Here is a 27839-nt window from a genome sequence, read left to right on the forward strand (position 1 = left end):
CTTAGAAAAAATTCCAAAGAAATCGATTTTCATTAGCTGAATTAAAAAAATACCCCTGAACTTATAAATAAAATTATGTGATATATATTTATATGAAATTTAACTCTTTGCACTCGAGAGGCGACTCTCAGTCGCCATTTAATCAGATTCTAAAGATCGATGTTAATTAATACATCAAATTTAAAAATACCCAACGATGCGTGGGATGTCGAAGAAAAATAATTCTACGTCTTAATTTGCACACGATTTCTTATTTACCGTTTCAAAAATATCGTCGACCTTATGGCAGAAAGTTTTCGAATTACAATTTTTCTGCATCGAAAAAATCGTCGAGTGCAAAGGGTTAACCCCTTGGCTACTATGGGCACCTATAGGCGCTTAGAAATTTTGCGTTTGTGACACGGAGGGCGCTTTAGGCGCTTAGAAATTTTGCATTTGCGACACGGAGGGCGCTTTAAACGCTTAGAAATTTTGCATTTGTGACACGGAGGGCGCCCATAGGCGCTTAGAAATTTTGTGTTTGTGACACGGAGGGCGCTTTAAACGCTTAGAAATTTTGCATTTGTGACACGGAGGGCGCCCATAGGCGTTTAGAAATTTTGTGTTTGTGACACGGAGGGCGCTTCAAACGCTTAGAAATTTTGCGTTTGTGACACGGAGACCGCCTATAGGCGCTCGGCGTAGTTTAGCTTTCTGACACGGAGGGCGCTTGTTTTCACAAAAATGGCGCACATTGTATCTCAATTCCTATTGTATGGTACGGCCGCTGTAAATCAAAGTCCACCGTAGTCAAGAGATTAATATATTTTGTAGGGATTATTTTTATTTAAATGCAAACGATTTCCGTAATTTTTCCTCGTGAAATTTGAAATACGTCAAAATAATGCGTCCCGTGAATCTAGTGTTAAAGACTCGTTTAAATGTTAATGCATAAAGGGAGGCTTTTCACGTCACTTCACGTGATATTGACGTTTAGCATGTTCTCTTCTTCTTCCGTGTACACTTGTTCTTTATTGATGAATCGATACCACGTTTGTGAATCAATTATGGATGAAGGAGAAATGGGGGGAATTCTCATTACAGTTGCAGTTGTTAAATACAGTTAATTCGCATTGTTGGGGTTTATTATAGAGTTATTATTGATTTTAAATTGAAAGTAGAGAGATGGATAATTTATGTTCAATGTACAGTCAGTTATAAAAGTCTCTGGTCTAGTTAGAATTTAATTAATATTGTAGATAATATGTGATTAATATAGATAATAATATCTATTAATATAGATAATATGTATGTTATTTCATATAGAAATATGATATATATTGTTAATATATGTAAATAGAAAAATTTATATTCATTTGTTAAAAAATAAATGAAAGAAATTTTTGAAAATGTTTCTCTATAGTATTTAATAATTTAATACCTTTCTTGAAACAAAGACTGGAGAAGTACTTCAAAGGTAAATATTAATTAACTCCTTGCAAATAAATAAATTCCAGGGCAGTGTACAGAGACATTTTTAATTAACTTCATAAAAATTCTGGAGTATTAAATATTTTTCAAGCCAATGTATTCAACTATCGAACTGCTGGAATATGGCATAAATGGGATTAAAATTGTATCATGTCGATGTTTAAAGCAACACTTGAATGCTTTCAGAGAATAATAAATTAAATAAATTTAATACTGTAGCATGTTGTACAGGAGATTTAAACTTTTTTTCTTTTTAACGATTATTCATTTATCTTATGACCAATCGTTTATTGTATATACGTACAACACTGATTCCATTTAAGTGCCATTAATTGTTTATTTCCAGTAAAGAGCTTAACTCAATGTTGGCTTATTGCAGTTTTAAAAGCTTCATTGAGATTTATTATTACGGTATATATAATAATAATTCGTGAAATTCTATACTACTGACTGTAAAAGTGATACTATAACAACTGTCTAATGAATATATAATGAAAGCTTCCTTTGACATAAAAAATTTTAAAATACATATATTTTTTCAATTTTTATTTCTCAAAATAAAAAGTCATTATTTTTTTTAACGACTTCATACAATGTATTTCAGTTGAGTGATTTTTAAATAAAAATGAAGGTACGAAATAACGTATATGATAAATATAATTTGGAAAAAGATTCCAGGTAGTATCAAATATAGTAATTTAATGATATCTATCAAAAGCGAATTGTCATTTATGGATTGAAATTATTATTTTTCAAATATCTCTCAGGAAATGTTTAATTTCATTTTATTTCATAATTTTTACAATATGTATCAACCGTTCACGTGTTTCACTTTTGCATTTTATTTTCAACATTCCATTTGTGTCGAAATTGAATACGACTCGGAGTTTAATGTATTTTATTCATCGATGGCTGAAACAATATTTTATGAATCGATTATATTCCACTCGAGTTGGTCGTTTATCTTTGCTCAGGATACGTTTATAGAATAAAGTTGTACTCGGTGGAACATTAAAGTATTGAATATGTCAGCAACGTAACCAAGTTGACAAAAAACGGCAAACCTTGACATATTCCAATTTACAATGTTTCATAACAGATATTATATGTTACAAAGATAAAATTAAAAATTGATACGATGAAAGAGGATCGTTCCTTTATTTTAGGACAGTCCATGGAATTAAATAATTTGGAACACCTTTTATTTAATAGAATAAACGTGTAAAACACATTGAGAATAAATTTAGAATAAATATTAGATTGCAATATTTATTGGATAATAAACATATTTGTAATATATTTGTATGTATTTAAATGCATTTAAGCCCTCAATGTATTTAGTCCTAGAATGTATTTATAAATGTATTTAAGCTTTAGCCCTATCCCTAAGAACAATAATGCTAATAAAATATTTCAATGTTCCAATATTAAAATGAATAGAAATTGAGAAATTGCTATAAAAATAAATGTAATTTAAGACTCTCTGTACTCTTTTGGGACATCATGGTCTATGGAATTCCAACAGTGATTTTTAAATTAGCAAACTGCATTTGAAATTAATTTTAATACTAAATAGATTCAAATTCCGATAATATAAATTTTTTCGAATAATTTAGTAAAATTTTTTAAATTCTCGACACTAAAAATGCATAAGTTTTTATTCTAAAAGCTGAATTTCTCTGCTGAGATGAGTAATTAATGAATTCCTGTCACACAAGCAAGATGATCTCTTTCTTGTCTTTAAAACACGTTTTCCGATTTTTCTTTGTGACCTCTTTCTTATACCGTGACACATTTTTGCTCCTGGTCTTTCTGAATTTCTCATCAGATAAGCTCTTATTCAAATTGATTGTTAAATGAATTACCATCATTTCAGGAAGAAAAATGATATATTTTATTCATTTTTTTTTTTTTAGAATCTAGGCAAGCCAATATTTAATAATTATTCCTAACAAGTAACTGAATATAGATGAACGAATTTGAAAAATAATACCCGTGTCACGGAAAAAGAATGCCCACTCATCAATTTTTACACAATTTTTTATTAACCACGCAACATTTTTTCAAAAGTTTTATACAATAACCTTTGTATTTAATTTATTTAGTAACATGGCTAAAAAATCCAGTCAAAATTTGATTGAAATTGCTCCAGTGACTTGGAAAAAACGGGTCATGAACTTCCTGGTAAAAACAGCGCTCAATTGTAGTTCCACCATAGTTGATAACATTCACTATACTCAGTTTACTTTTCCCTTGTTTGAAACAGTGTATTATCATATTTACAAATTATTAAATTGAAGCATTGATTGTTTTTGACACTTTGAAGTTGAAATTTCATTTTATCTAATTTATGTGTGATTAATTAATTGAAACGTCACCATAAATTGCTTTCTAGAAAGATGGTAGAACTGTCTATAATTTTCTAGACTGTATGATCATGTAATAAGTCCCATTATTTGATTGCTCTAACGGTTTTCGTTATAAACCTAATTTTGTAACTATTTCGCGAGAAATACAATTTTATACGCATTACAAACTAATTTCCTTAATTAACTTTCTAATTTGCACGAAGTATAGAACAATTTCTTAATTTCTGATGGTAGCAAATCAGGTTTCTATCACTGAGAGAGTATAAAAAGTCTTATAATGCTTGCAAATTCTTTTTCAGTCATTCTAAAGTGCTGGTATGTTAGAAGAGTAATTAAATTTTGAACAATTTCATGCTGAGGATGCGCCATCTATGGCAACCAGCAACTAGGGATTAATTTTGTAATATGCGCGCGCATTGTGTCACTAGAATTTCACTAAACAGACAATTAGAATTAAAAAATTAATAATCAACGTATATAATTCATATAGTACAGACTATTGATATATCCCATAAATATTAATTTCTTTTATTTCTTGATAAATATGTAATGCAATATTCTAAAACAGTATAAAAATATATTTCATTATAGAGTTTTGAGGTTAAAATGTGATATACTATACTAGATTACTGCACTACATTTTCATTAAACAAACAACTAGAATTAAGGAATTAATAATTAACGTACATAATTCATATAGTGCACAGTATTCATATATGCCATAGATATTAATCTCTCTTATTTCTTGATAAATATATAATACAATATTCTAAAACAGTTTAAAAATATATTTCATTATAGAGTTTCGAGGTTAAAATGTGATATACTGTACTGGATTACTGGATAATAACATTTCTTGCAGTGCATTCTATCCAAATAAAAGTATACTGCATCACAGTATTCGAAAAACTTAAAGTTAATAATAATTTAGTTTCAGAATTTCAGTATATAAAGTATAAACTGGGAGTATAAATGTATTAGGAGGATAAATTCTGTTTTCCAAACACGGGGTTAGTTTCGCTGACACATCGCGTGCATGTTAAAAAGCTAATCCCCGAACGCTGCAAACCACGTTCAAACTTTAATCACTTTTTGCAATTTATAGTGGCAAAAAATTTCTCTATACGTCATTGGTGATATATCGCATATATCTTTTATACTGTAGCGTATTATGCCATATTATGTAGCATATTTCTTCCTGAGAATTGCACGATTAATGCTCCGCTCGGTATTACTAAGATCTCTTACGCCATCTTAAGCCAGGAGATATAACTACTCGCGCGCCATCTTAACCTACCTGGTCAGCCATACTGTGTCCACCAAACAATAACATAACCTCTAACCAAAACAGAATTAGCAATACCAACGAATCAATTAACCTATATCATTACAATTTTAACCAAAAATAAACATAATCAACTAAGATGAACATACAACTCTAAAAATATTTATCTTTTTTCTTGTAGAAATATTTCTCTCTGTTTTTAAATATCAAAAAATTTATCAATGCCAGTAATCAAGTACAGTAGTCAAGGACATATCATCCAAGCAGAGAATAAGGAACACTGAGCTAACAATGCAATGTTATAATTTCGAATTTGTACTTTATGCTTCTATTTCGAAGATCTCTTTTAATTCTTGCGCTAATACGTGTTAACAAAATAGAGTTAGCATTATCGTATCACACTTGAATCATTCCTCTTTGGGCATACTATCACCCTGCCATTAAATCACGTGGCATGATCGAGTACCGTCACTTCTTCCTTTTAGATCTCATTGCAATACGTTTGTCCATTTTCGCAAATGGATTTGCCATTTCACCAATTTTGCCAAGCTCTGCGAGCACGCAAGCGCATAGACCTTTTTTATACCGGCGAAAGGTATTCATGTTTTATCGCGACTAATACGTGAAACTGCAGTTTCAGCCTACCGTGGAAACACGCAGCTGCGCGATTAAAATTAATTATAGTGTTTCGCTATCACGAATAATGCACCGAACGATTTCGAGTGCATTAATTGCAATGACATAACCGGCTTTGTTCTATGTTTACAGGCATTTTCGTTAGACTTTCGTTATGCTGCTGTTCGCAGTAAAAAAACGGAGAGAAAATGGAGAAACGAAATAAATGATTCGACATACCTTTTCGAAGATGGGCGTACGGGTCGCCGACGTCATTTTCGTGATAGATGACAGAATGTAACGTGTCATTTATCTCGTGAGGCGGAAAGTAATAGTGCGCCTTTTCCACGTACCACGCGCCATCGCGAGGTGAAATGATTTTTCCGTGGAAAACACCGTCGCTTATGCTTCCATACACGTGACTGCCAGGCTCACCTAGAAATAGGATGGGTCATATTTAACGATGATTGGCAATTGTAGGGATGTAGCAGAAAAATTGCGGAGGGACTAATTCGAAAATTCGTTTACTTCACCGACAATAAGTTTCAATGTTAGGCTTTTAACATTGAAGGTCACGTGACAAATGTGTGTGTTTATACAACAGATTTTAAATCCTGTTTTATTTATGTATTATTAGATTCTTGTAATTTCATTATATTGGTTTGAAGTAACATATGTATTGCAAATACTGGTTCATATTTTTCCTGTTCATTTTATATTTCTATTTTTCATGACAATGGGGGAATGAGTAATAAATATATGTATTCCTGAATTACCCAATTGTTATTTATATAAAGAATTAGATAATATTTAATAAATTGAATAATTCAGAAATACTTCCAAGTTTTTTTAAAAAAAATAAATCATTTAATATATATAGTCACTTTTTCTATCTCTCTATGAAATATGGTAATTAAGAAAAAGATATCCGATATATTTTTCAGTCTTCACAGTTATACAATCCATTTTTGTTTAAAATTCAAATGAAAAGGAGTAATGTCACTTGTCGTTATTTAAAAATTCCTTTATTTTCTGTATTATTGCTTGCACTATATTGATTATCATTTGCATCTAATTGTAAAAAAATATATACTTTATTTGCACACTGGTCATTTATCCGATACAATACAAATTATAAATTATAATATACATATAAATTGTTAGCAAATTTGGTGTTAACGATAGTTACTCTTTCTCTCTCATTCTAATAACAATATTCTCCACATTATTTCGCCATTTATTCTCAATGAAATGTACTAAATACGAGTTGAAGTGCGTTTTTAATGACCGTGATGTATGAAGTACTAAGGGAGGTCTAAATTGCGCGTATGGGTACGATCACTATAAATAAATCGTGACAGGAAAGGCTGAGAAGATATGGCAGGAACTGTATAGTTCACGCAGTTCTAACAGCTCTAACATGTTATCTTCAATTTCTTTGAGAATTGTATCTCACAGCAGATTATAAATCTTGGATGACTGCATAGAACGCTAGATGTGATATGGCACATGCAAGAATGATATAAGACCGGCGTTTCATGCCAGTCTTGGAATGAAGAAATTAACTATACCACCCTGTGCGTCTAGAAAAACGACCACATAATACCTAATGTCAAATACATTGACTTTGCATGCATGAACTGAAATGGAAAATATGTTTCCATTTCAAGACATATTTTATTAATAAATTATTTTTTAAAATAATAGTGATTCTTCTATACATTTTATAAACAGGAAAATACGAAAAGTGCAAATAATAATTATTTAATAAACACAGTTACCTGATACAAAATTATTATCATAGCTGAAGAATTGAAATGGAAAATATGATTCCATTTTAAAACATATTTTATTAATAAATTATTTTTGAAAATAATAGTGATTTCTCTATACATTTTATAAACACGAAAATACGACAAGTGCAAATAATAATTATTTAATAAACACAGTTACGTGATATAAAATTATCATCACAGTGATCCATTTATTATCAAAAATATGAAATAAAGAAGCAACGTATACTACACAACATAAGATACATTGGTTACTAAAGAAAATTTATCGTCGATACATAACTCTCTTTGTTAAAAGCGATTTCGAAATGCGCGAATGATGTTATTTGTGTTCACCTCGTGAAAGGAAAATTTGGAAAAAAAGAAAAAATATATCCAAATTTATTTAAACATAAAACAATGGTTCAAAATGGCTTCAAAATTGTTAACGAAGAAAATCGTACTATCGAAGAGAAAGCACGGACCCGATATTATTAACGATAATAACAATATACGAACAATGTAAATTCACAGGCATGGAGCAAAACATGCATTATAAGCTTTCATAATTGCTAGAAAACAGTCCGTACAATTTTCACAATTTGAAAAACACGTATTAACTCGGCAGGCGAACGAGGCATGAATTAATAGCAGACTGGTTGAAGCAATTCGAGAGTAAATAAAGTGAAAACTATGCTGAAAAAGTTGAAAAGTTGGTTAAGCAATTCTGTGTACTCTGTGTAATTTCGATTACCAAATTATCCTCTGTCTTTCTTAATAGAATAATAAAATAGGGAACATTGAATTCAAGGGAAAACCAGAACTCTGAATGATTCTACACAGTATTAATAACGAAGATCATTACAAAAATAATTTAACACTTGTATTGCAACTATAAAAAGAAACAAAAATTTATGACATTAGGATAAATAATTAACCGAATCCAATTATATAAATGAAAATAACAAACAAATTAATACCAAAAGAAAAATATAAATTACAAAAATCGGGCCAATATTCCAAAATAAAATCGTACCTAATACTATCCCATTATATATTATATAAAATTATTAAAAATTAAATTAAATTATTATTATATAAAATTATTGTAAACATAAACAAATTACAATTCGACTAACAACATTGCAATTAAATATCAGATATTTTTCCAGTTTTCTGTATATATTTTCATCTTTGTAAATTTATAAACACACATTTTCAACAAATTCTTATTCTCTCCTTCCACGAGAAATAAAGCTCACCGTCACACCTATACCTGCTATACCTACATTTAATTCCGCAATATCCACGCAGACCGAGAACAAACAACTTCACACACTCCTCGAAAGAAGAATAAAGAAAAAAATTAATAGATCCCGACCAACTTATTTTTCCCCATCCCCAGTTATAAAATGGAATAAAATCGCGGCCGAGTGTCGCTCAATGTCAGCGACTTTTAAAACTCCCCTTTCCCCCCTTTCCCGGCTTTAAGAATCGAAATAAGAGATTGGGCTTTTCCCTTCCGGACCGCGGTAAACACGTAGACGTAACCAGGTCGCCGGGGGTCGCAAGCACAAAAGTGAAAGATAAACCGTTCCAACAGGGCGGCCGCGAGCCAATCCATAATTTAAAATGTCTCCCTGCGCACGAACTACCGTAAATTATTAGACTGGAAATAAAGGTCTCACCTAGTATCTACACGCACTTTTGCGTGCCACACCTGGTATCGCGGCCTGGCTCTTAACAGCGGACGTAACGCGCGGACTATACCGTGAAACGGTACCGACTCGTTCGTAGAGTGCAGCACTGTGCACGCGCGAGGAGCCAAGAGGTCGTGATTTATGCTATAGGAAGCGCACGACAGTTTAGACCATTTTTCGTGTTGCATCGTATTTTATAACGAGTAAACTAGCTGCTTCATTCCTCTCGCGTAGGCCACAGTCTTTCACGCCGTGCCTTGACCTTACATACGCGTCTTCGTAATTTTCGTGCCCGGTTCGATAACCCTTTCACCGGGAACTGCGTTTTGGTAGGGGAGCTCGTGAGATCTACGGCTGCTCGGATCGAATTCCGAACGTTGTGGAAGCTTACACGAGATTCGCGATATCGATTATTTGCTAAATAATGTTTGCCAACGAGAATGGAAGTTGCTCAACGGAATAATTGTTTGGTAAAGCACATTCGTTTCGTGATTATGTTACAGTCATATTTTTCAGAAACATGTTTGATTTTCCGTAAATTTATAGGGAAAAGTTGAATTTCGAGTTTCCTTGCGGAATTAACAAATTAGAAATTTAAGTTATTTATCCGGCAATTCATACACCGAGGAGTATTTTTATTTCGATAAACATCGACTTATTTTCACTAAAAGTAACTAAATTACTTACATTTTGTCACAGGAGGATCACCAAATCTTATAGGAACAAATAAACGTAATTATATAATTTTGTTTATTCATATTTTTTAATTAAAGGTCCATTAGGATTTATTATAAATCTAAAAATTTTATATTACCTTCTAAATGAATCAAATATTTTAATCCATATGAAATTCCTTTATTAACTTCGTTTATTTAACCTTTTCTTGCAAGTGCAAAAACCTAACCTAACCCAAACCGAACCTAACTAAAATTTATTATCACATTCTTAAAATTTTGTTACTTGGATAATAGTACATGCATCACATGAAATTCCTTTGTTAATTTCAATTATTCTAATTTTTCTTGCAAGTGCAAGAAAAATAAAGCTTTTTACCTGTATGAAGATAAGTACACGTGTACTGAACCTAACCAAACTTTATTATTAACCCTTTGCACTCGAGAGGCGCCTTTCAGACGCCATTTGATCAAATTTCGAAGCTCGATATTAATTAATATATCAAATTTAAAATAATATAACAGTGTTCGAGGTATCGGAATTAAATAATTCTACGTGTTAATTGTTATACGATTTCTTATTTACTGCTAACAAAATTTTTCAACTCATACCCTTCTTTAGTAAAAAAATCGTCGAACGCAAAGGGTTAAAATTAAATATCACTGTTTCGTTGAATTACGATTTTTCTTTCGCAAGATTAGAGAAATATTCTCCAATTTTTCAAAAAGGAAAATGGTTTTGTCAAATTTAATATTTGAGAATATTACGTAATATTTTTCAAACAGATATGGGGGACTAAAAACGTTCAATTTTTGCAGTTTCCAATTTCATTGCTAAACTAAACCAATTTCACAAAATAATCATACTACCATAATTTCACATAAAATCAGATCACAGAAGCGTACACGAACCGTGTATTAAACGCATTTTTTAATGCAATATATATTTTGACTTGTCAATAACGTGCATTAAAATGAAATCTGGTAAATATTATATTTAAATATACGATTTATTCACAATCCAAAATGATTAACTCCTTTGTAACGATTTTTTAATTTCAACGTCAAAGCACCCGGTTGATATTAAACTTCCATTTTATATTTTATGGAGTTAATCAATTTGGCAAACGTTCGTGATAAAAATTTCAACGAAAGATCGACTTACCGACTAAGTGGCCCTGGTAAATATGCGAGGTATCGAGGTCCTCCGTTTGTCCGGCGGGGCCTTCGATAATTAAGTTATTGGTAAAGATGGCCAGATCGCGCTTCAGTCGAATGTGGAAGTCTTTGCCGTGGGAACGAAACTTCAGAGTCACGAAATTGTCGCGGGTGACCGACCTCTTGGCCCTCAAGTGACCTCGGTGGACCTCCTCGGTGGGATAAGAGAGAGGTTCGTAATGGCGGATATATTCGTTCAATCGACGAGCTGCAACAGAAAAATGAACGCTGCTTTGAGAAGAACCGTCTAACTCGGTTAACGTATTCGTCGTGAAACTCGCGGAATTATGCGAGTCGTTGAATAATTTTACGAAGTAAATTTTCGGCATGGATTTTATTCCTCTCCTTTTCGAACTTTCTTCATTACGTAAGGCCGCATTCGTCATAGATCTAAAGTTCTTGTAACTTGTTAGCGCATCAACGCCCTCTGCCGTTTCAGGCTGGCTATTCATTCTCTTCGGATGAGTTGGTGGAAGTTATTCGGTTGTTATGATAAAACTGGTGTGCAATTTTCGTATTCGCGCTCTCTATTTTCCCGTTATCCACGAACCACGTAGAAGCGTGATTCGCCAGTGTCTTTCAAAGTCAACGGTTTCTTCGCGAGAACAGGGAACGCGATAATAACTGATTGGAGAGAAGGATGCAGCGAATAAATTTGTCGGAGAGTGAAAAACGCCAAGTCGAACACCATGGGAATTTTTGTTCGAATTATTTCGCATTTGTCGCTAAACCCACGGTCACGTTAACGAGACAAAGTGTCCCATGGTGGCTGACCTGGCAATAGTCCCTTCAGCTTGATATCGCTAGTAATTTTCCAGGACACAACATGAATTTATATTAGCCAGCTTTCCTTCGCGACTGCAGCGCCGCTGCACGCGACAAAAGGAAGCGCCGCGACTTTACCGCGCAGATGCCATCTATGTATCTTCTAATTTATGTGTCCACAGAGAACACCGCGTAGTTATCGGTACAGTGTCCGAAAATTTCGAATCGCTCGGCATTGCTCTTATTATACCGCAATAATATTAGTGTTTCGCGAAAAGTACTATGCCATTACAGGATTATTTATTTTCCCTTGAAACGTGTTACCGCTGCGCCAATTTTGTCGTAAACGTAGAAATAGCGGGAAAAATATAACCTATAATTTCTAAATATAATTCTCATTACCAAATTTCAAGTATTATCCAATTTTTCCTATTTTGTGAATTTCAAATCGCGAAGAATACATTACCTAATTCTTAAATTTAATTTTAAATCTTATTTTTCCCTATTTTGAAAATTTCAAACGAATAATTAAATTGTATATTTAATTATATTTCGGTTTCAAACTTTATGTTTTCCGAACGATTTCAGAAGTAAAATTCGGCATACAACAAATTGCAATTAGTTTTCTTTCGACGATTTTATTTACACGCGAATTTTAATATCGTTTGTACCATTGAAAGCATGTAATATCATGAAAAAATTCCACAATGTTTGTTGAATGTGAAATATTAACTAGCGTATCGTGCACGGCAAAAATTTATGACAACATCGCACAGAAAGGAACAAAAAAAAAGAGAAAAGGAGGGAATATTCAAACAACCACTGACATTGCAATATCTACATGTTTAACGTGTCCTAGATGTTACGTATGAATACACCGTGGAGGTTGATATTGCAAGATATTACAACGCGATATCAAATGCTCGATCCGTCTAGGTCACGTCATAAATTGAGGAATTCTGTTCCTCGCGGAACTCCCTTTCTCCCGACGAACGTAACTTTACGTTTTAGAATTTTATGGGAAACGAAGAAAATTTACGGAGGTTAAAATCAGGATCGTTTATATGGTGAAAAGGAGACAAGTTTATAGAGGTAGAGAATAAAGTCTGTCACGCGAATAATGTTTTTCTATTAACCCTTGAGCGTGGATTTGAATGTCTCGTATAGGTTATGTATCCATGCATAGTAACATAAAGTAGTTGCACAACTCAGTTCCTGACCTACATACCAGTGAAATCGAAATCTGAAACATTTCCAGTAAGCATTGTTCCATTTGTACGAGCAGAGAAATAAATTGGCAAATTTTTATCAATTAAATTAAACTTCGTTAGCAGCGCCGCTGTGGCGATACTCGGTACTACGCGACGTTTCAGTTTGGCAGAATCTGGTTTCGGGGTACGAATATTACGGTGCTCGTTTTATTTATTAATTACGGGAAGGAAATTGGAACGAATTGACTCTTCGAGTGCAAAATTATGTCGAAAGCGTGCCAGGCACGCGAAATTAATCGCGAATGATACCAAATAGGTTATGTTTCGAAGTGCGGCAAAAATAAATACAGTTCGAATGTGTGGTCTGACGCGAATTTAACATTGCGACCAATCATTGAGATTTCGCGTGAAAAAGTGAAACAATTTTCCATGACAATATTCCACTCGAAGTAATTAACGATGTATTTCGCAATTCTGGTAAACGAATTCAATATTAAACGCCAGGTTATATTACGCAATGTTCTAGCTTCGAACGTTTAGCGAATGTAACTCTTTGAAATACCTTTGTTAATAACTATAAAATTCATTTAAGCAGTATTTTGTATCCTTCTAAACAGTATAACGATCGTGCAAGTACACGATTTCGCGTTGCATACGATTTATAGCGGTTTATAGAAACGAGTAGTCGGCTAAATTTACAAAAAGTGAGTTTCATTCATGATTTTGTTCGAAACATAAACGCACTTGCTTCATGCGTGATGAGCTTAATGGCACTTGAAGGAATTCGATCTAATCCTGAAACCTAGTGAGCTGTCTTTCCACTCCGTTGCTTAAGAAGTGCAAAGATGGTTGCTAATCCAAGTGTATAGGAGTAAGCCGAAGCGAAAGTAGACATTAAACAGACTTATGTGAAAGTATGTACATTTTGTGTTTTACTATTCCAATCAATTAACGAACGAGATGATAAAGGATGATAGTGACACAATGATAAGATACATATATTAGGTTTACCAAAAAGTTCTGTCCGTTTTTGAAGTAAAAGAAAATAATACATTTTCAACAAATTTATTTATATTTATCTAACAATATCATCTTCACCGTTACTTATGACCACTTTCCAGGATGATGGAATTAGGTATTAAGTCTGGAAAGTATAGTGAATTCGACAAAACTTCAGGTGACATTAACGGACAGAACTTTCCGGTACACCTAATATATTTAACTATACATGTATAATACTGTATTACATTTAAATGTAGCAGTATACTATGTAACAAGGATAGTACTGCACTATACAGTAAATATACCAGTACAATATAATAGTAAATATTTAACAATATTATATATCGAATATACCACTGTACTATGTAATTATTATATATATTAAATAGAGTATAGTTCATTAAATATGAGCATTATGCGTTAAAAAGCACGTATGAATTTTGAAAATTTCGGTTTACAAAAAGAATGATAAATAAATGAAAAATTTGTCGATGCAGTTAATATAATTAATATTTCCCCCCGGAAGAACGAGTTACCGTGAAATTCAATTATTATAATTAATATTTCAAAAGCTTTTGGGATTTCGAAACAAACGAGTTGAACGTTCTCATTTTACTTTGCAAGCGGTAAAGCGAAATACTCATTACACAGCTCAACAATCGCGAGACTCACAGTTTAACTAAAGTATACTTAAATCAACGTAAATTACGTTATAAAACCGCAAATTGCACAATATATTGTAAAAATGCAGAAACAGGGCACACGATTCTCAGAAAATTGGATTTCCCTTATTCGATTCGGGGTTTAATAAACAATTTATTACACAGTCGATAATGAGAAAAGTTTTCATTTATTTCAAGCAACTCGAATATTGCAAAAACCAGAGCATGCACATCGTGGTTATATAAACTGCTAAAATACGCTTACCAAACTAGTTGAAATGACCTATTTCAGAACTTCTACGTTTTGCAGCTGATTTTGGAAAAATTAACGTTAACTTTTATTAAAATGCGTACGTAATTTGTATTTCGACAAAAAAAGATATACATATATATATATTTCCATCATGTCGCTTGCTATAGAGATATGATATATTATTTCGAACGTATAAATAAATAAATACAGGTTTCCAAAATTTTTAATTAATTAATTAGTATAGAAGTAATACTCTGTTTGGGAGATAAGGTTAGGTTATTAAATTTGTTAATATAATAAATTTCTTAATAATATATTAAATTTGTCTAATTCTTCAAACAATATATATCTATATAATATTTATGTAACCATCTCTATTTTAGAAAAAGATATTAATCTATTAAGTTATTTAAGGTTCAGATCGATTGTCAGATCAAATATACTTGAATTTCCCGCCACGGGGTGCCTCTAGTAGCGCCATCTTTGAATATCCTACTCGAGAATCACCGCGCATAACTCATTGAAATGTAATAAAATTGTTAATAATATATTAAATTTGTCTACTGCTTCAAATAATATATATGCAATATATATCTAAACAATATTTGTGTAACCATCTCTATTCTAGAAAAAGATATTAATCTATTAAGTTATTTAAGGTTGGGATCGATTGTCAAATATATTTGAATTTCCCGCCACAGGGTGTCTCTACTAGCGCCATCTTTGGGTATCCTACTAGGGAATCACCGCGCATAACTCATTGAAATATAATAAATTTGTTAATAATATATTAAATTTGTCTACTGCTTCAAACAACATATATGCAATATATATCTAAACAATATTTGCGTAACCATCTCTGTTCTAGAAAAAGATATTAATCTATTAAGTTATTTAAGGTTGGGATCGATTGTCCAATATATTTGAATTTCCCGCCACGAGGTGTGTCTACTGGCGCCATCTTTGGGTATCCTACTAGGGAATCACCGCGCATAACTCATTGAAAAACCGTTTCTCCTGTTATTCTTCTCCTCATAACATGCATGCAATTTGTCCTCCCTTCTCGTGTATTCAAACGCGGAACTGCACAGTTTGAAACAGCTGCCAGAGGAGCGTATTTTAGTCGTAACGACGCTAAAATTCGTTCAACTCAATTCGCCCTCTATGCAGGTTATCACGTTTTAAAAATGCCTTTTTAACCAAGCTACCGCGCTTTAATTCGGCGTTAACACGCTAATTTCACATACTTGACACGAATAATTCTCACGACCACTATTAATTCGTAATCATGCCTGTGTCTGTATACGGGGAAACTTTTTTGAGGTTAATATAACCGAGGGTAAACGAGGAAGCTTCGTGCGAAAATTATGCTTTAATTAAAAACGAACAGATACGGCTAGATTTCGCAGAATTTTGATCAAATTCAAAGGTTTCGGTGATACCTACGTGGAAATTACTTGATAAGGCAAAAGCTAAAATGGGATTTCTTAGATTCCTGGTACAACTTGCGAAGCTTTCAACTCTCTGTGTCAATTTTAGAAGTAATTAGTTCGCAGGAGGACTCCTCTAACTCTTCGTGTCAATCTTAGATATTTAAATAGTAATTAGTTCATAGGAGCAGTCATCAGTTTATAGCTGAAGCTTTCCGACCATTTGCAGGTATTTATATAGGGTGTCCAATTTTCATCCATAAATAAAAATAGTTTATAAAATATTCCCTGCATAAAAATATATATAAAAGACTACATGCAAGACATATAAAAAAGCACTATATAAAGAAAGATAAATATTACACGAATAAAAATAAAAATAAAAATTATATCAGTATTAAATACAAAAATTATAAGTCATATTTACAATTCTCTACGATACTCCACCTACGAATAAAAATAAAACGAAATTATATCAATTCATGATATTACTAAAATCGTAAAATTATCCAATTTATTGTTCAAATTATATTTTTCTTTGTACACCAGGTAGTTTAAGTACAGTAGATCCAATTTACAGATCGAAAGTGGCTACCTTATGGAGTAATTACACAATAAGAAAAGTCATTAGCTCTCTCTTCACCTGACATTTGAGACAAGATAAGAAGACAATCGTTACGAGACAAGAACTGGTTCAGAAAAGGATCAACAGATCTAATAATACAGACTTCTCCCTTTTCCTACCTGACTCTTAGAACAGAAAACGATAGGCAAGAAGTTTGCATTGGTCGCCTATTGTGTAGCACGGCATTAAGCGGAGTGGAAGAGGTTCTTCAAGCTCTGAGGCTTAACCCTTTCGTAACAAAGGGCAACCATAATGGACCACGCGCAAATAGTTGGTCTGTTATTAAGGCGTTTTATTTCCCCTCTCGTAATTCCTATAAATGCGTTCCAGTAACGAACCTGCCACTATAAATAGTTTCTCTCTGAGAATTTTTTAATCGTGTAATTCAATTTTTAGGTAGTACGCATTTTCTCTTTGCCTCATCCACCGAGGAGTACGTACTCAGCGACCAGGCAGTCGCATAGGGGTAGCACCTTTTGACTAGCTCCACCGTTGCGAACACGCTGAGTTAAACTGTGCTGGGTTTTATGCCTGTGTAATCACTTTGCTCCTGGCTTTGTTGAATTTTCGAAAATAACCCAGGCACATGACTCGCGTGTCAACTAATCTTCTACTGGCAATTTGGGGAATTACTCAGAAAAATGGTCGCGTTTCTTTGCAAGTTAAGCAGAGCAGCAAAAGTTGTTTTAATTTTCTTTCTCACGAGTAAACATGCAAACGTAAGTGACAACACTTCACGAGAGATATCTAGAATTTCTTTTTGCCAAAATACAATTTTTATTGTAGTATCAAGGTCTATTGCAAGAGGTCATTGGTCGACCTGCTCCAAAGTCTATTGCAAGAGGTCATTGGTCGATGGAATTACAGAATTTTTTGATTGCAAATGGACTAAAAACTAGAATTATAAGTAATACAAGTAAATATACAAATATTCTTAATTTCAATTTTACGAATCTAACACGGAAACAAGTAACACGATTTAGAGTCTCACCTAAGTTCTACTCATACATTGTTTATCATTATAGCTTGGTCCAAGAAAACTGGATCAATAAATCTTCTGTTAAATCGAGATCTATAAAGGATTGTAATTCAGAACCATATGTCTGTTCCTTCTAAATTATTTTTCTCAGTATTATTACTGTCTGCACTCCTCGAGACTTAAGGAGAAGCTATAATTGGCCTCGTGCAGTACCTCAACTATACTGGACGCTGAGGACCTATTCTAGAGTCACACTGAAAGAAGACTATTAATCATGCACTGTTCATCGTCGTTACTTGGACTCGAAACTCTGCCACCAATAATACTTCTCATCAAATTAGATCTATGAAGAATACCTGCTCGAAAACACGAGTCTATTCCATCCAGACCTTTCGCTTCAGCGGTATTATTGCCTTCGTTCTTCAAGACCCGTGGAGAGACCACGATTGGTTAAATCTAGCTTTGTAAAAATTTCTGTTTAAAAACATACCGGTAACGTTACTTCGTTTATTACTTTTTCCTCACAGTTACTCGCGTTCCACGACGAGAACATCCACGCGAAGAGAAACGAAGTCAGAGGAAAACAATCGAAGTTACCTCCACGCCAATCAGCGTTTCGGGATGGAAAACTCGATGAAGTTGGGATAAAATAACTGCGAGAATTTTCTCCTTGTTTCCCCGTCTTCGCCTTAACGGAAAATTATAGCGCTAAGAAGTTCGAGCAACCGGCCATTTTATCTCGAACTTCATGGGCGAGATCCATTTTGTAGAAGCAACAACGATTACTCTGCCGCAGAGTTTGCGAGAACTTACGTGCGTCACGGAAAGCAATACGCGGGGATGTTAACGTTTCATTAAATTATATAAATCTCGGGACGCTTCGGTGCAGGCGGCTGGGCTTAACTTTTAATCTGAATGACGGAAAGTACATCGGGCGACGCGTAACGGATGCCTACGACAACAGGGGAAAAAAGGCGGGAGCAATATTCTGAAAGCACAGAGAAAGGTAGAACGATGGGATTGAGAAACGTGAAATGGTCGTCGCGACTTTCAATTTTCCGACGAACGCTTTTTCCTCCGAATGCTGGTTCCGTGATAAAAGAAAAAAGAGAAAAAAAGGAAGAAAATTTATAACGATGTTGGGAATACGTGATATGAGGATGCGTAAACATGTTGGGAGGAAACGTAGGAAAATATGAGAAACTTCTGTATATGGATATAAAGACAGTGATGTCTTTAATTTATAGATACTTCTTTTCTCTGTATGATACGCTAACATTTGGTTTAAACAACCAGAATGGTAACAGAATGATAACAGAATGGGAAATATTTTAATATTGTGAATTGTAATCAATGTTGAATTATTTTATAACTGAAATTTAATTTTGGTATTCACTGTTGGTGTGTGGAGGAGAGAGTAGAAAATATAGAATTTCGAAAAAGGGATGTTCATAAAGATGTATGATATACTAACATATGGTGTTGTGGTATTTTGAATCATATAAGGTTCTAATATTCATAAGCAGAATGGAAAATATTTCAATATTGTAAAATAATATTATTGTAAATATTGTAAATATATTGAAAAATTGTAATATTTAAATATATTGTAAAATTATAATTAATGTTGAATTATTTTGTACCTGAAATTTAAATTTGGTATCCTCTCTTGGTGTGTGGAGGAAAGAGTAGAAAATATAGAATTTCGAAAAAGGGATGTTCATAAAGATGTATGATATATTAATATTTGGTGTTGCGGTATTTTGAATTGTGTAAGGTTCTAATATTCATAAGCAGAATAGAAAATATTTTAATATTGAGAATTGTAATCAATGTGAAATTATTTTGTAACTGAAATTTAATTTTGGTATCCTCTGTTGTGAATAGAAAATATCGAATTTCGAAAAAAGAATGTTCATAAAGATGTATGATATACTAACATATGGTGTTGTGGTATTTTGAATCATATAAGGTTCTAATATTCATAAGCAGAATGGAAAATATTTCAATATTGTAAAATAATATTATTGTAAATATTGTAAATATATTGAAAAATTGTAATATTTAAATATATTGTAAAATTATAATTAATGTTGAATTATTTTGTACCTGAAATTTAAATTTGGTATCCTCTCTTGGTGTGTGGAGGAAAGAGTAGAAAATATAGAATTTCGAAAAAGGGATGTTCATAAAGATGTATGATATATTAATATTTGGTGTTGCGGTATTTTGAATTGTGTAAGGTTCTAATATTCATAAGCAGAATAGAAAATATTTTAATATTGAGAATTGTAATCAATGTTGAATTATTTTATAACTGAAATTTAAATTTGGTATCCACTGCTGGTGTGTGGAGGAGAGAGTAGAAAATATCGAATTTCGAAAAAGGAATGTTCATAAAGATTTGTCGATATTTTTGAAACATTTACATACGTGAAATAAGCTATGTACTTGTGGTTTTGTTAAATAATATGGTTTTTATTTAAATATTTAAATATATGCTTCTGCACGATTAACTAACGAGTTGGTTAATTATTAATGACATTTTCTTTATGTTTACAGGAATTTGTGAAGAGAAGGTTTAACTTGCATCCGTTCTCTTTTCGAATACGTGCAAAATGAAATTTAATATTAAATAAATAATGTAAAATAATTAAATGGTAACTGTGGAGGACATTTTAAAGAGGCAGGAATTAATTTGAAATTTAATATAATTACCAATATCTGTGAGTTTTAATAAAGAATTCAAAGGAGTGAGAAAATATTTCCCAAGAGTAATCTCTCAAGGGTAAATCTCTCAAATGCTATTAGGTTAGTCTATATAAGATATCTAAGTTCGAATTTTATAAAAATATTAAAATCTTGTTATTGACTATTACGAACAATCGGAATATCCGTGTGATTTTTGCATAAAACTTGGGAAAAATGAAGGAAAAGTTTGTATAAACGAATTTAGCATTTACAGAAAGTTTCGTAGCATTGAATTTTCATTAGAGAACGAATGAAAAGGAAGAAACAAAAGAAACCTGAGAAATGCCATCGATAACAATTAATAATATCGAATTTCGGATAATTAATGAGATCTGATATTTTAATTAAGAGAAATTACAACATAAAAACTGAAATAATATTTCAAAGGGAACAAGTATTATTTCGCTTAAATAAAATGAATAGATTTAATACGGTTTAAGAAATATACAGAAAGTTAGGCGAGTCGAGGTAAGAAGCAAAATTACTTCAAAGAAGTAAGCAAATTTAAAATATATCGTGACTTGTGACGGAAATGGGTTTTACAAATAGTGAAATTATTCGAGGAACTACCTACATTGATTAACAGATAGAAACTAACCCTGATTCTCGATAACGTGACTTCATCTGGGGAAATTGACAAAGAAAATTTCAAGGATTTGGGTACGAAATTTTTCCACCTTCTATTTCTTCGATTTTCTTCTCCTACCTAGAAAATTCCATTTTCCCAAATATCCTACATAATTTATCACGAATAAATTTTGGAATTAAGAAATCAGAGTAGCAATATTCGAAGAATATTTTAGTTCCAGAATCAATGATGATTTTAATAAACAAAATTTACTAATAAATACTCAAATTATTTTTCTACACTATCATTTCCTTTTTATTAAGTATTATTAACTATTATTATTAATTATTCAATTCAAAGGCCAATTCCTAAATGATTATATACTTTTAATAAAGAAAACTCTATCATTAAGTATAACTACATCTATAACAAACAGAATAAACAAGAATTATCACTAATAAAATGTTTTATCCCGACTTTAAGAATACAATGTTAGGAGTTTGAAAGGACTGAAATTGACAGAACGGTAATTGAACCAAGAAACTTCTGAATGCAATTGAATGCACAGCGAAACAAACGTAAATGTTGGGAAAACTTAATAAATACGAGTAGAAATGCCGAGATAAAGGAAGGTTTAGGAAAGATGGCGCTGTAGTTCGTGCCTAAAAATCATGGCGGTCTCCCACTCACTGTGGCGGACATTTATGAAGCAACAAGATGGTCGCTACACGCAGATCAATGTAATACGTGGCTCCATCTATTGCGAACCGTATACATTAAAATCACGAAACTTACAATCGTTACACAACGCATAACATCATTTACTAACAAAAAATGATACCTAAAATAACGAAACCTAATCAAAGCTCAAAACTACCATGCAATCACTCGGTATAGTAGTCTTAGAACCGATCACCTGAGGATTAAACCCCATTCACGCTTCTTCTATCCGCTATATACCCACTTCGTATCTTCGTTACATCCGTTGTACATAACCTCTCTGGAGAATCTCTTCCAAGTCATTCGCAGAGACCTACCCGTATCTTCGGGCCAAAATGGTACAAAGCTACAGCCGTATCGACGCTCAAGGTGACGAAAGAATCGGGGTAAGTGGGTCATCAGCGTGAGTAACATTGTGCCCGATGCGCATCGTGGGCGTAAATGGGCGGACGTTACCTTTAAATTAGCGCAATCGCGTAATCCGAACGGGCAAATTTCCCTTTCCCGTAATTCTGGGATAGCGTGCAGCTTCAATAACCTAATAGCACCGCATCAAAGATACACGCCCGAGTCCTATCAAATTTTCAGGCCGTTTGAATGCTGGCCCGAAAGCACCCACGGTCGACTGGAGATCGTGTTTCCGCGTTCTGGCCGAGCTCCACCGAATCTCCGACGTAAAACGCTGCAAAAAAACAGACATCCCGCGCGGTTCCTGAGCTGGTCAGATCAGCCGATCCGATAACTCAGCCTGTCTCCGAAGGATTTCGTTTCGAGACGTCTCTTCCATCTCCGAGAATAGGATACGGCTCGGCGTGAGAGGTCGCGAACGATTTAGGGAACTTCCAAGCGGGTTAGTTCCTCGCCGCGTCGCCAGGCGGCGCCACCAGCGACCGCATCCGCTTTCTCCATCGGCATTCGCTCGAATCTTCAGCTGTTCTCCGCGTTCGAGAAGCGTCATTAAGTATGGCGGGATGACTATGTGGATCGCTTTCCAATAGAAACCGCGTTTAAGACTACTTTAATACCAAAAGCGGACTATTTCAGCATGAAAAGATGCGAAAATTCGGCGACCGGTTTGGACAAAGGCGAAACAGAGGCAGATTGAAGAGGGAATATTTTCAATTTCGACTACGCTGAATGCAGCCAGTGAAATTGTGCTTCCAGCGGTTTTCGTTTCAATTTCGACGCTGATTCGAATGCGGATTCTCATTTACATGGCTCTACTGCCAGGTGTAGTACACGAGGAGCCTAAAGAAATGAAATAATTTCAGCCGTACAGAGATGTTCCCTATCGGTATTAGTGGTGGAATCTCTTTCTCCTCCGGATCTGTTCATCCACTGGGTCTAATTACCTTTGGATATCGAGTTTTTAAAGTCACCGGTACCCGTACCTGGTTTTTAAAGCGGTCATCTCCGTAGCTTATGACATTGTTCTTCACGCATGGTATTTACGCGTGGAAATAGCGAAGGAAAAAATGATGCGAGGAATTTTAGTTGGATTTATTGAACCAAAAGACCAAGGGAACACGCTTTATCGGCTGCCATTGTATCCACAATCGTTTCCTCTGTTATGTCGTAAACGAAACGTGACCATGCTCGAAGAAAGAATTTTTACGGCGAGCTTATCGATGTCCAGGTATTGATGGCTTCCGTATCAGCAAATCCTTTATCTTCGCATGAACTTGTCCCGCCCGTTGACACGTTAATCTGTCCAGGATGCGAACGGTTAAAGCCTGAAAGAAACGTCTCGTTCGGACACGGTCATAAATAGCAAAAGACGAGACATTTGGAAAATTAAACATCGCTGGTCCGAGTACAACTAAGCGTGCTGGGACATTCTAATTCGAAGCAATATCGTACACTCTCATCCCCAGGAGCCTGAATTTCCTTCGACGCTTAATAAACGTTCCTTTCCAACAAAAGGTGTCCCGTAGATGAAGCACTGTGATCTCCACGCGATCATCGGTATCAGAGATGATCGATGCAATGGGATCAACCCTGAAGTAAACAAACGTGACTCATCTCTAGATCTTGCTACTCCACACAAATCCCCTAATCCTGAACGTTTCATGGGATCGATCATTTCATGAACGAGAATAGCTTAACATCAGATCCGACAAACCTGTCACAATGACTAGTTCCCAATTTTTCGCTTTTGGATAAATTAATACGAATACAGGGTGTCCCGTTTTAACCTTCTGAAAGACCCGAGATCTGATTTTAATTTGATAAAATGTTTTAAATACAAATGCTTGTGTAGATTCATAGCTAGCTAGTACCAACTTAACGATCACTGTGAGACTCCTCAGGGTTCCACCAGCGACACCAGCGAATCCTGTGCCTCGAATTATCCGTCGTCTTCGGTTAGCTATTATCGAATTCAGGCATGGCTGAGTAAAAATTCAATGAATCCAGGGGTACACGCGGCTCCTGTGGTAGTCGGTCAAATTGCGTCTGGCATCGATCTATTGACTCGGGCTTATGCCCCCTTCTGTCCGCAGAGGAACCGGTTTCCGGTAGCTGGTTCTATCCACAGGAAACATCGCGGTTGCGAGGGGCGTAACTCGTCACGGACCGATGGATCCCTCGTTGTATGGTTTATGAACACACACGATGGACACATATGGTACGTTCGCGATCAATCTTACCTGCACGCATGCGCGTTGTATTTATAGAAATAAAAAAAAAAATGGATATAGTAAATACATGGAACATAACCTAACAACTATAACATGGCGTTTTTACAACACGCTTTCGTTGAAAAACGATTAAGCAAGTGGAAAATCCCTCGTATAACACGATATTCGTTCCAGCATTGTTAGAAAATTGAAAAATTCTGAATACAGTATAATTTATACGTATAAGGAATTATTAATACTTTTCATGAATATATTTTTTGATACTAAGTGTATTAATACTTATAGCAGATATGCAAAAATGAGCTAATCATCTTAATCGATTTTACATTCAACAAAATTGATAAGTACTATAATAATACATATATTAGTATTGTATAATAATTGTATAATATTATTTTTATTGCATAATTATTAGTATTGTATAATAATTTTCTTTAGCAATATATGGTCTCCAAAACTTGCAAAAATTATATTGACAAATTTGTGTAATTCATAAAACTGCATTTATTTATTGTATAATAATTTTCTTTAACAATATATGGTTTCCAAGACTTGCAAAAATTATATTGGAAAATTTGTGTAATTTATGAAACTGCATTCATTTATTGTTTAATAAATCTCCTTTAACAATATATGTTCTCTAAGATTTGCAAAAATTATATTGGCAAATTTGTGTAATTTATAAAACTGCATTCATTTATTGTATAATAATCCTCTTTAACAATATACGTTCCCTAAGAATTGCAAAAATTATATTGGCAAATTTGTGTATTTTATAGAACTGCATTCATTGTACAATGGGTACAAAAATTATAAAAAATTAAAAAATATAGGAATTTGGTAATTTATAAAATACTATAAGCAAGTTTTATAAACTAGAGATCAACTAAATGTCTTATTTGAAAAATTATACAATCTGTGTGTACAGTGTTTTATTTACAGTCTGCAACTTGTAACAGGTAACTTGTAAATTTACTAAAATCAGTTATCGAATTATTATACAGAAGGCCCCAGGTGCTGAGAAAGACATTTTACGACGCTTATAGTTACTTGTACACCCTTGCGATTTTACGACCATGACTTAATGGTTATACGTTCGAAGTACTCAGAAACTATAGAGAAAGAAAATCCTGACTGCCCTCAAGCTCTCAACCTGCACAAAGAAGTGCTCCTCGCGGAGTATACCTAAACTTTTGCGCAATAATTCGCTAAAAACACGAAATACGAAACATGATGCAGTGTTGTAACACAGATGTAAATATTACAAGTACAGATGTAAGAAGGGTACTCTGATTGCTCTGTCTGACTTCATCTTTGATGCTTCTGAAATCCCAGCTTCTAGCTTCTTGATAGTGTACACTGACACAACAGAATAGGTTTTGTCAACACTTTCTTAATTTTACTTTGAACAGCAAGTTAACAGTGACCTTATGACTACGCCAATGCCTTTATTGATGTATTCCATTCAGCATGGCTGTATCCTGCCTATTCTCTTTGATATGTGATGCAAGATAATCCTATTTGTGGACGTGGCACTTCCAGGCAGTAATGAATATTCATGTACCCTATCTTCATAATTGTGTTAGAGTACGTGGATCTCTTTCAGTATGATAATTTATTGCATCGTTTGTTTATTTATAGCGGATTTCTTTGTGTCTTTGCACTTTAGATCTATACTCTATCTTGGTGACAGTATTAGGGTAGCTGGAACTATTATACTGTGTCTAATCAGAGACCTAATTTATCTAGGGGATAAAGAGCTTTTTGTAGCTCTGAATAGAGCTTTGTTCATTTAGTTAGAGCTCACCTTTCATATTTCCAAATGTCTATAATTGTTATTAATAATTAACATTCTATACGTCTATTCCAATGATTTATAGTCACTATTATTCTATCCTCATCTATCTTGATGTACTCTCTTTGTTGTCATACTCTATGATATATCTCACTAGCAGATGCGACATTCTAATCAACATTGACACTTCGCGTGTCTAATCTTCACGAGTGTGTCAGGGAAGGTAAACCTGCTTCACAAGAACTAACCAGACCAGGTTTCTTTGTTGGAGATTTCCTTGCAACATTGTGCAGTATATCTGACACCTTCGCTCTATAATGAATATTCATCTGCCTTATCTACTATGACTAGACCAGTTTTGTGTCAGACAGCTTCTTTGTAGCTATGCACAGTAGGCCTGATACACTTTCAGACAATATTGAATATTCGTGTATTCTACCTTTGTGACTGGGTAAGAAAAGGTGAATTACCATCACTATAATCGTATACTGTATCGTTTACATTCAATGGATTTCTTTTTAGCTTAACGCAGTAGACCCGAGACATTTCCTGTAGCAAATGCTGAATAATTCATGTATTCTACCTTTGCGATTAAAGCGGGTGAATCTATTACACTATGATTATCATATTAGTGTTGCTTTTAGGGCACTTCTCAGGAGCTTTGCATAGCAGATTTGAGATACTTTCAGCCAATACTAAATATTCGTGCGCTCTACCATCATGACTAGGTTAGAAAAGGTGGATTACTTTCACTGGACTTCTTTTTAGCTTAACACAGTAGACCTGAGGCATTTCCATGAGCAAATATTGGATATCCATATGTTCCAAGTTTGCAATTAAAGAAGGTAAACCTATTACACTATGATTATCACATTAGTGCTGCTTTTAGGGCACTTTTCAGTAGCTTTGCATAGCAAATTTGACATACTTTCAGCCAATACCAAATATTCGTACGTTTTACCTTTGTGATTGGGTTAGAAAAGGTGGATTACCTTCATTATGATCATATACTGTATCATTTACATTCACTGGACTTCTTTTTAGCTTAACACAGTAGACCTGAGGCATTTCCATGAGCAAATATTGGATATCCATGGGTTCCAAGTTTGCAATTAAAGAAGGCAAACCTATTACACTATGATTATCACATTAGTGCTGCTTTTAGGGCACTTTTCAGTAGCTTTGCATAGCAAATTTGACATACTTTCAGCCAATACCAAATATTCGTACGTTTTACCTTTGTGATTGGGTTAGAAAAGGTGGATTACCTTCATTATGATCATATACTGTATCATTTACATTCACTGGACTTCTTTTTAGCTTAACACAGTAGACC

At 33.7% G+C, this 27839-nt stretch overlaps 1 protein-coding gene across 3 annotated transcripts in view; it reads right to left on the bottom strand.

Annotated features, from left to right (window-relative positions):
• Positions 1-27839, bottom strand: part of kuz (zinc-dependent metalloprotease kuz) — a 78124-nt gene that overhangs the window by 19985 nt on the left and 30300 nt on the right. For all 3 annotated transcript variants that reach the window (XM_017909219.1, XM_017909211.1, XM_017909205.1), the window contains exons 2-3: positions 11051-11311; positions 5980-6174 (exon numbers count right to left, since the gene is read on the bottom strand). In XM_017909219.1, the coding sequence (XP_017764708.1) occupies positions 5980-6174; positions 11051-11311 (456 nt within the window). The remainder of the gene's footprint in view (positions 1-5979; positions 6175-11050; positions 11312-27839) is intronic.

Source organism: Eufriesea mexicana, unplaced genomic scaffold (assembly GCF_001483705.2).
Source record: "Eufriesea mexicana isolate 0111107269 unplaced genomic scaffold, ASM148370v2 scaffold53, whole genome shotgun sequence".
NCBI classification, from domain to species: domain Eukaryota; kingdom Metazoa; phylum Arthropoda; class Insecta; order Hymenoptera; family Apidae; genus Eufriesea; species Eufriesea mexicana.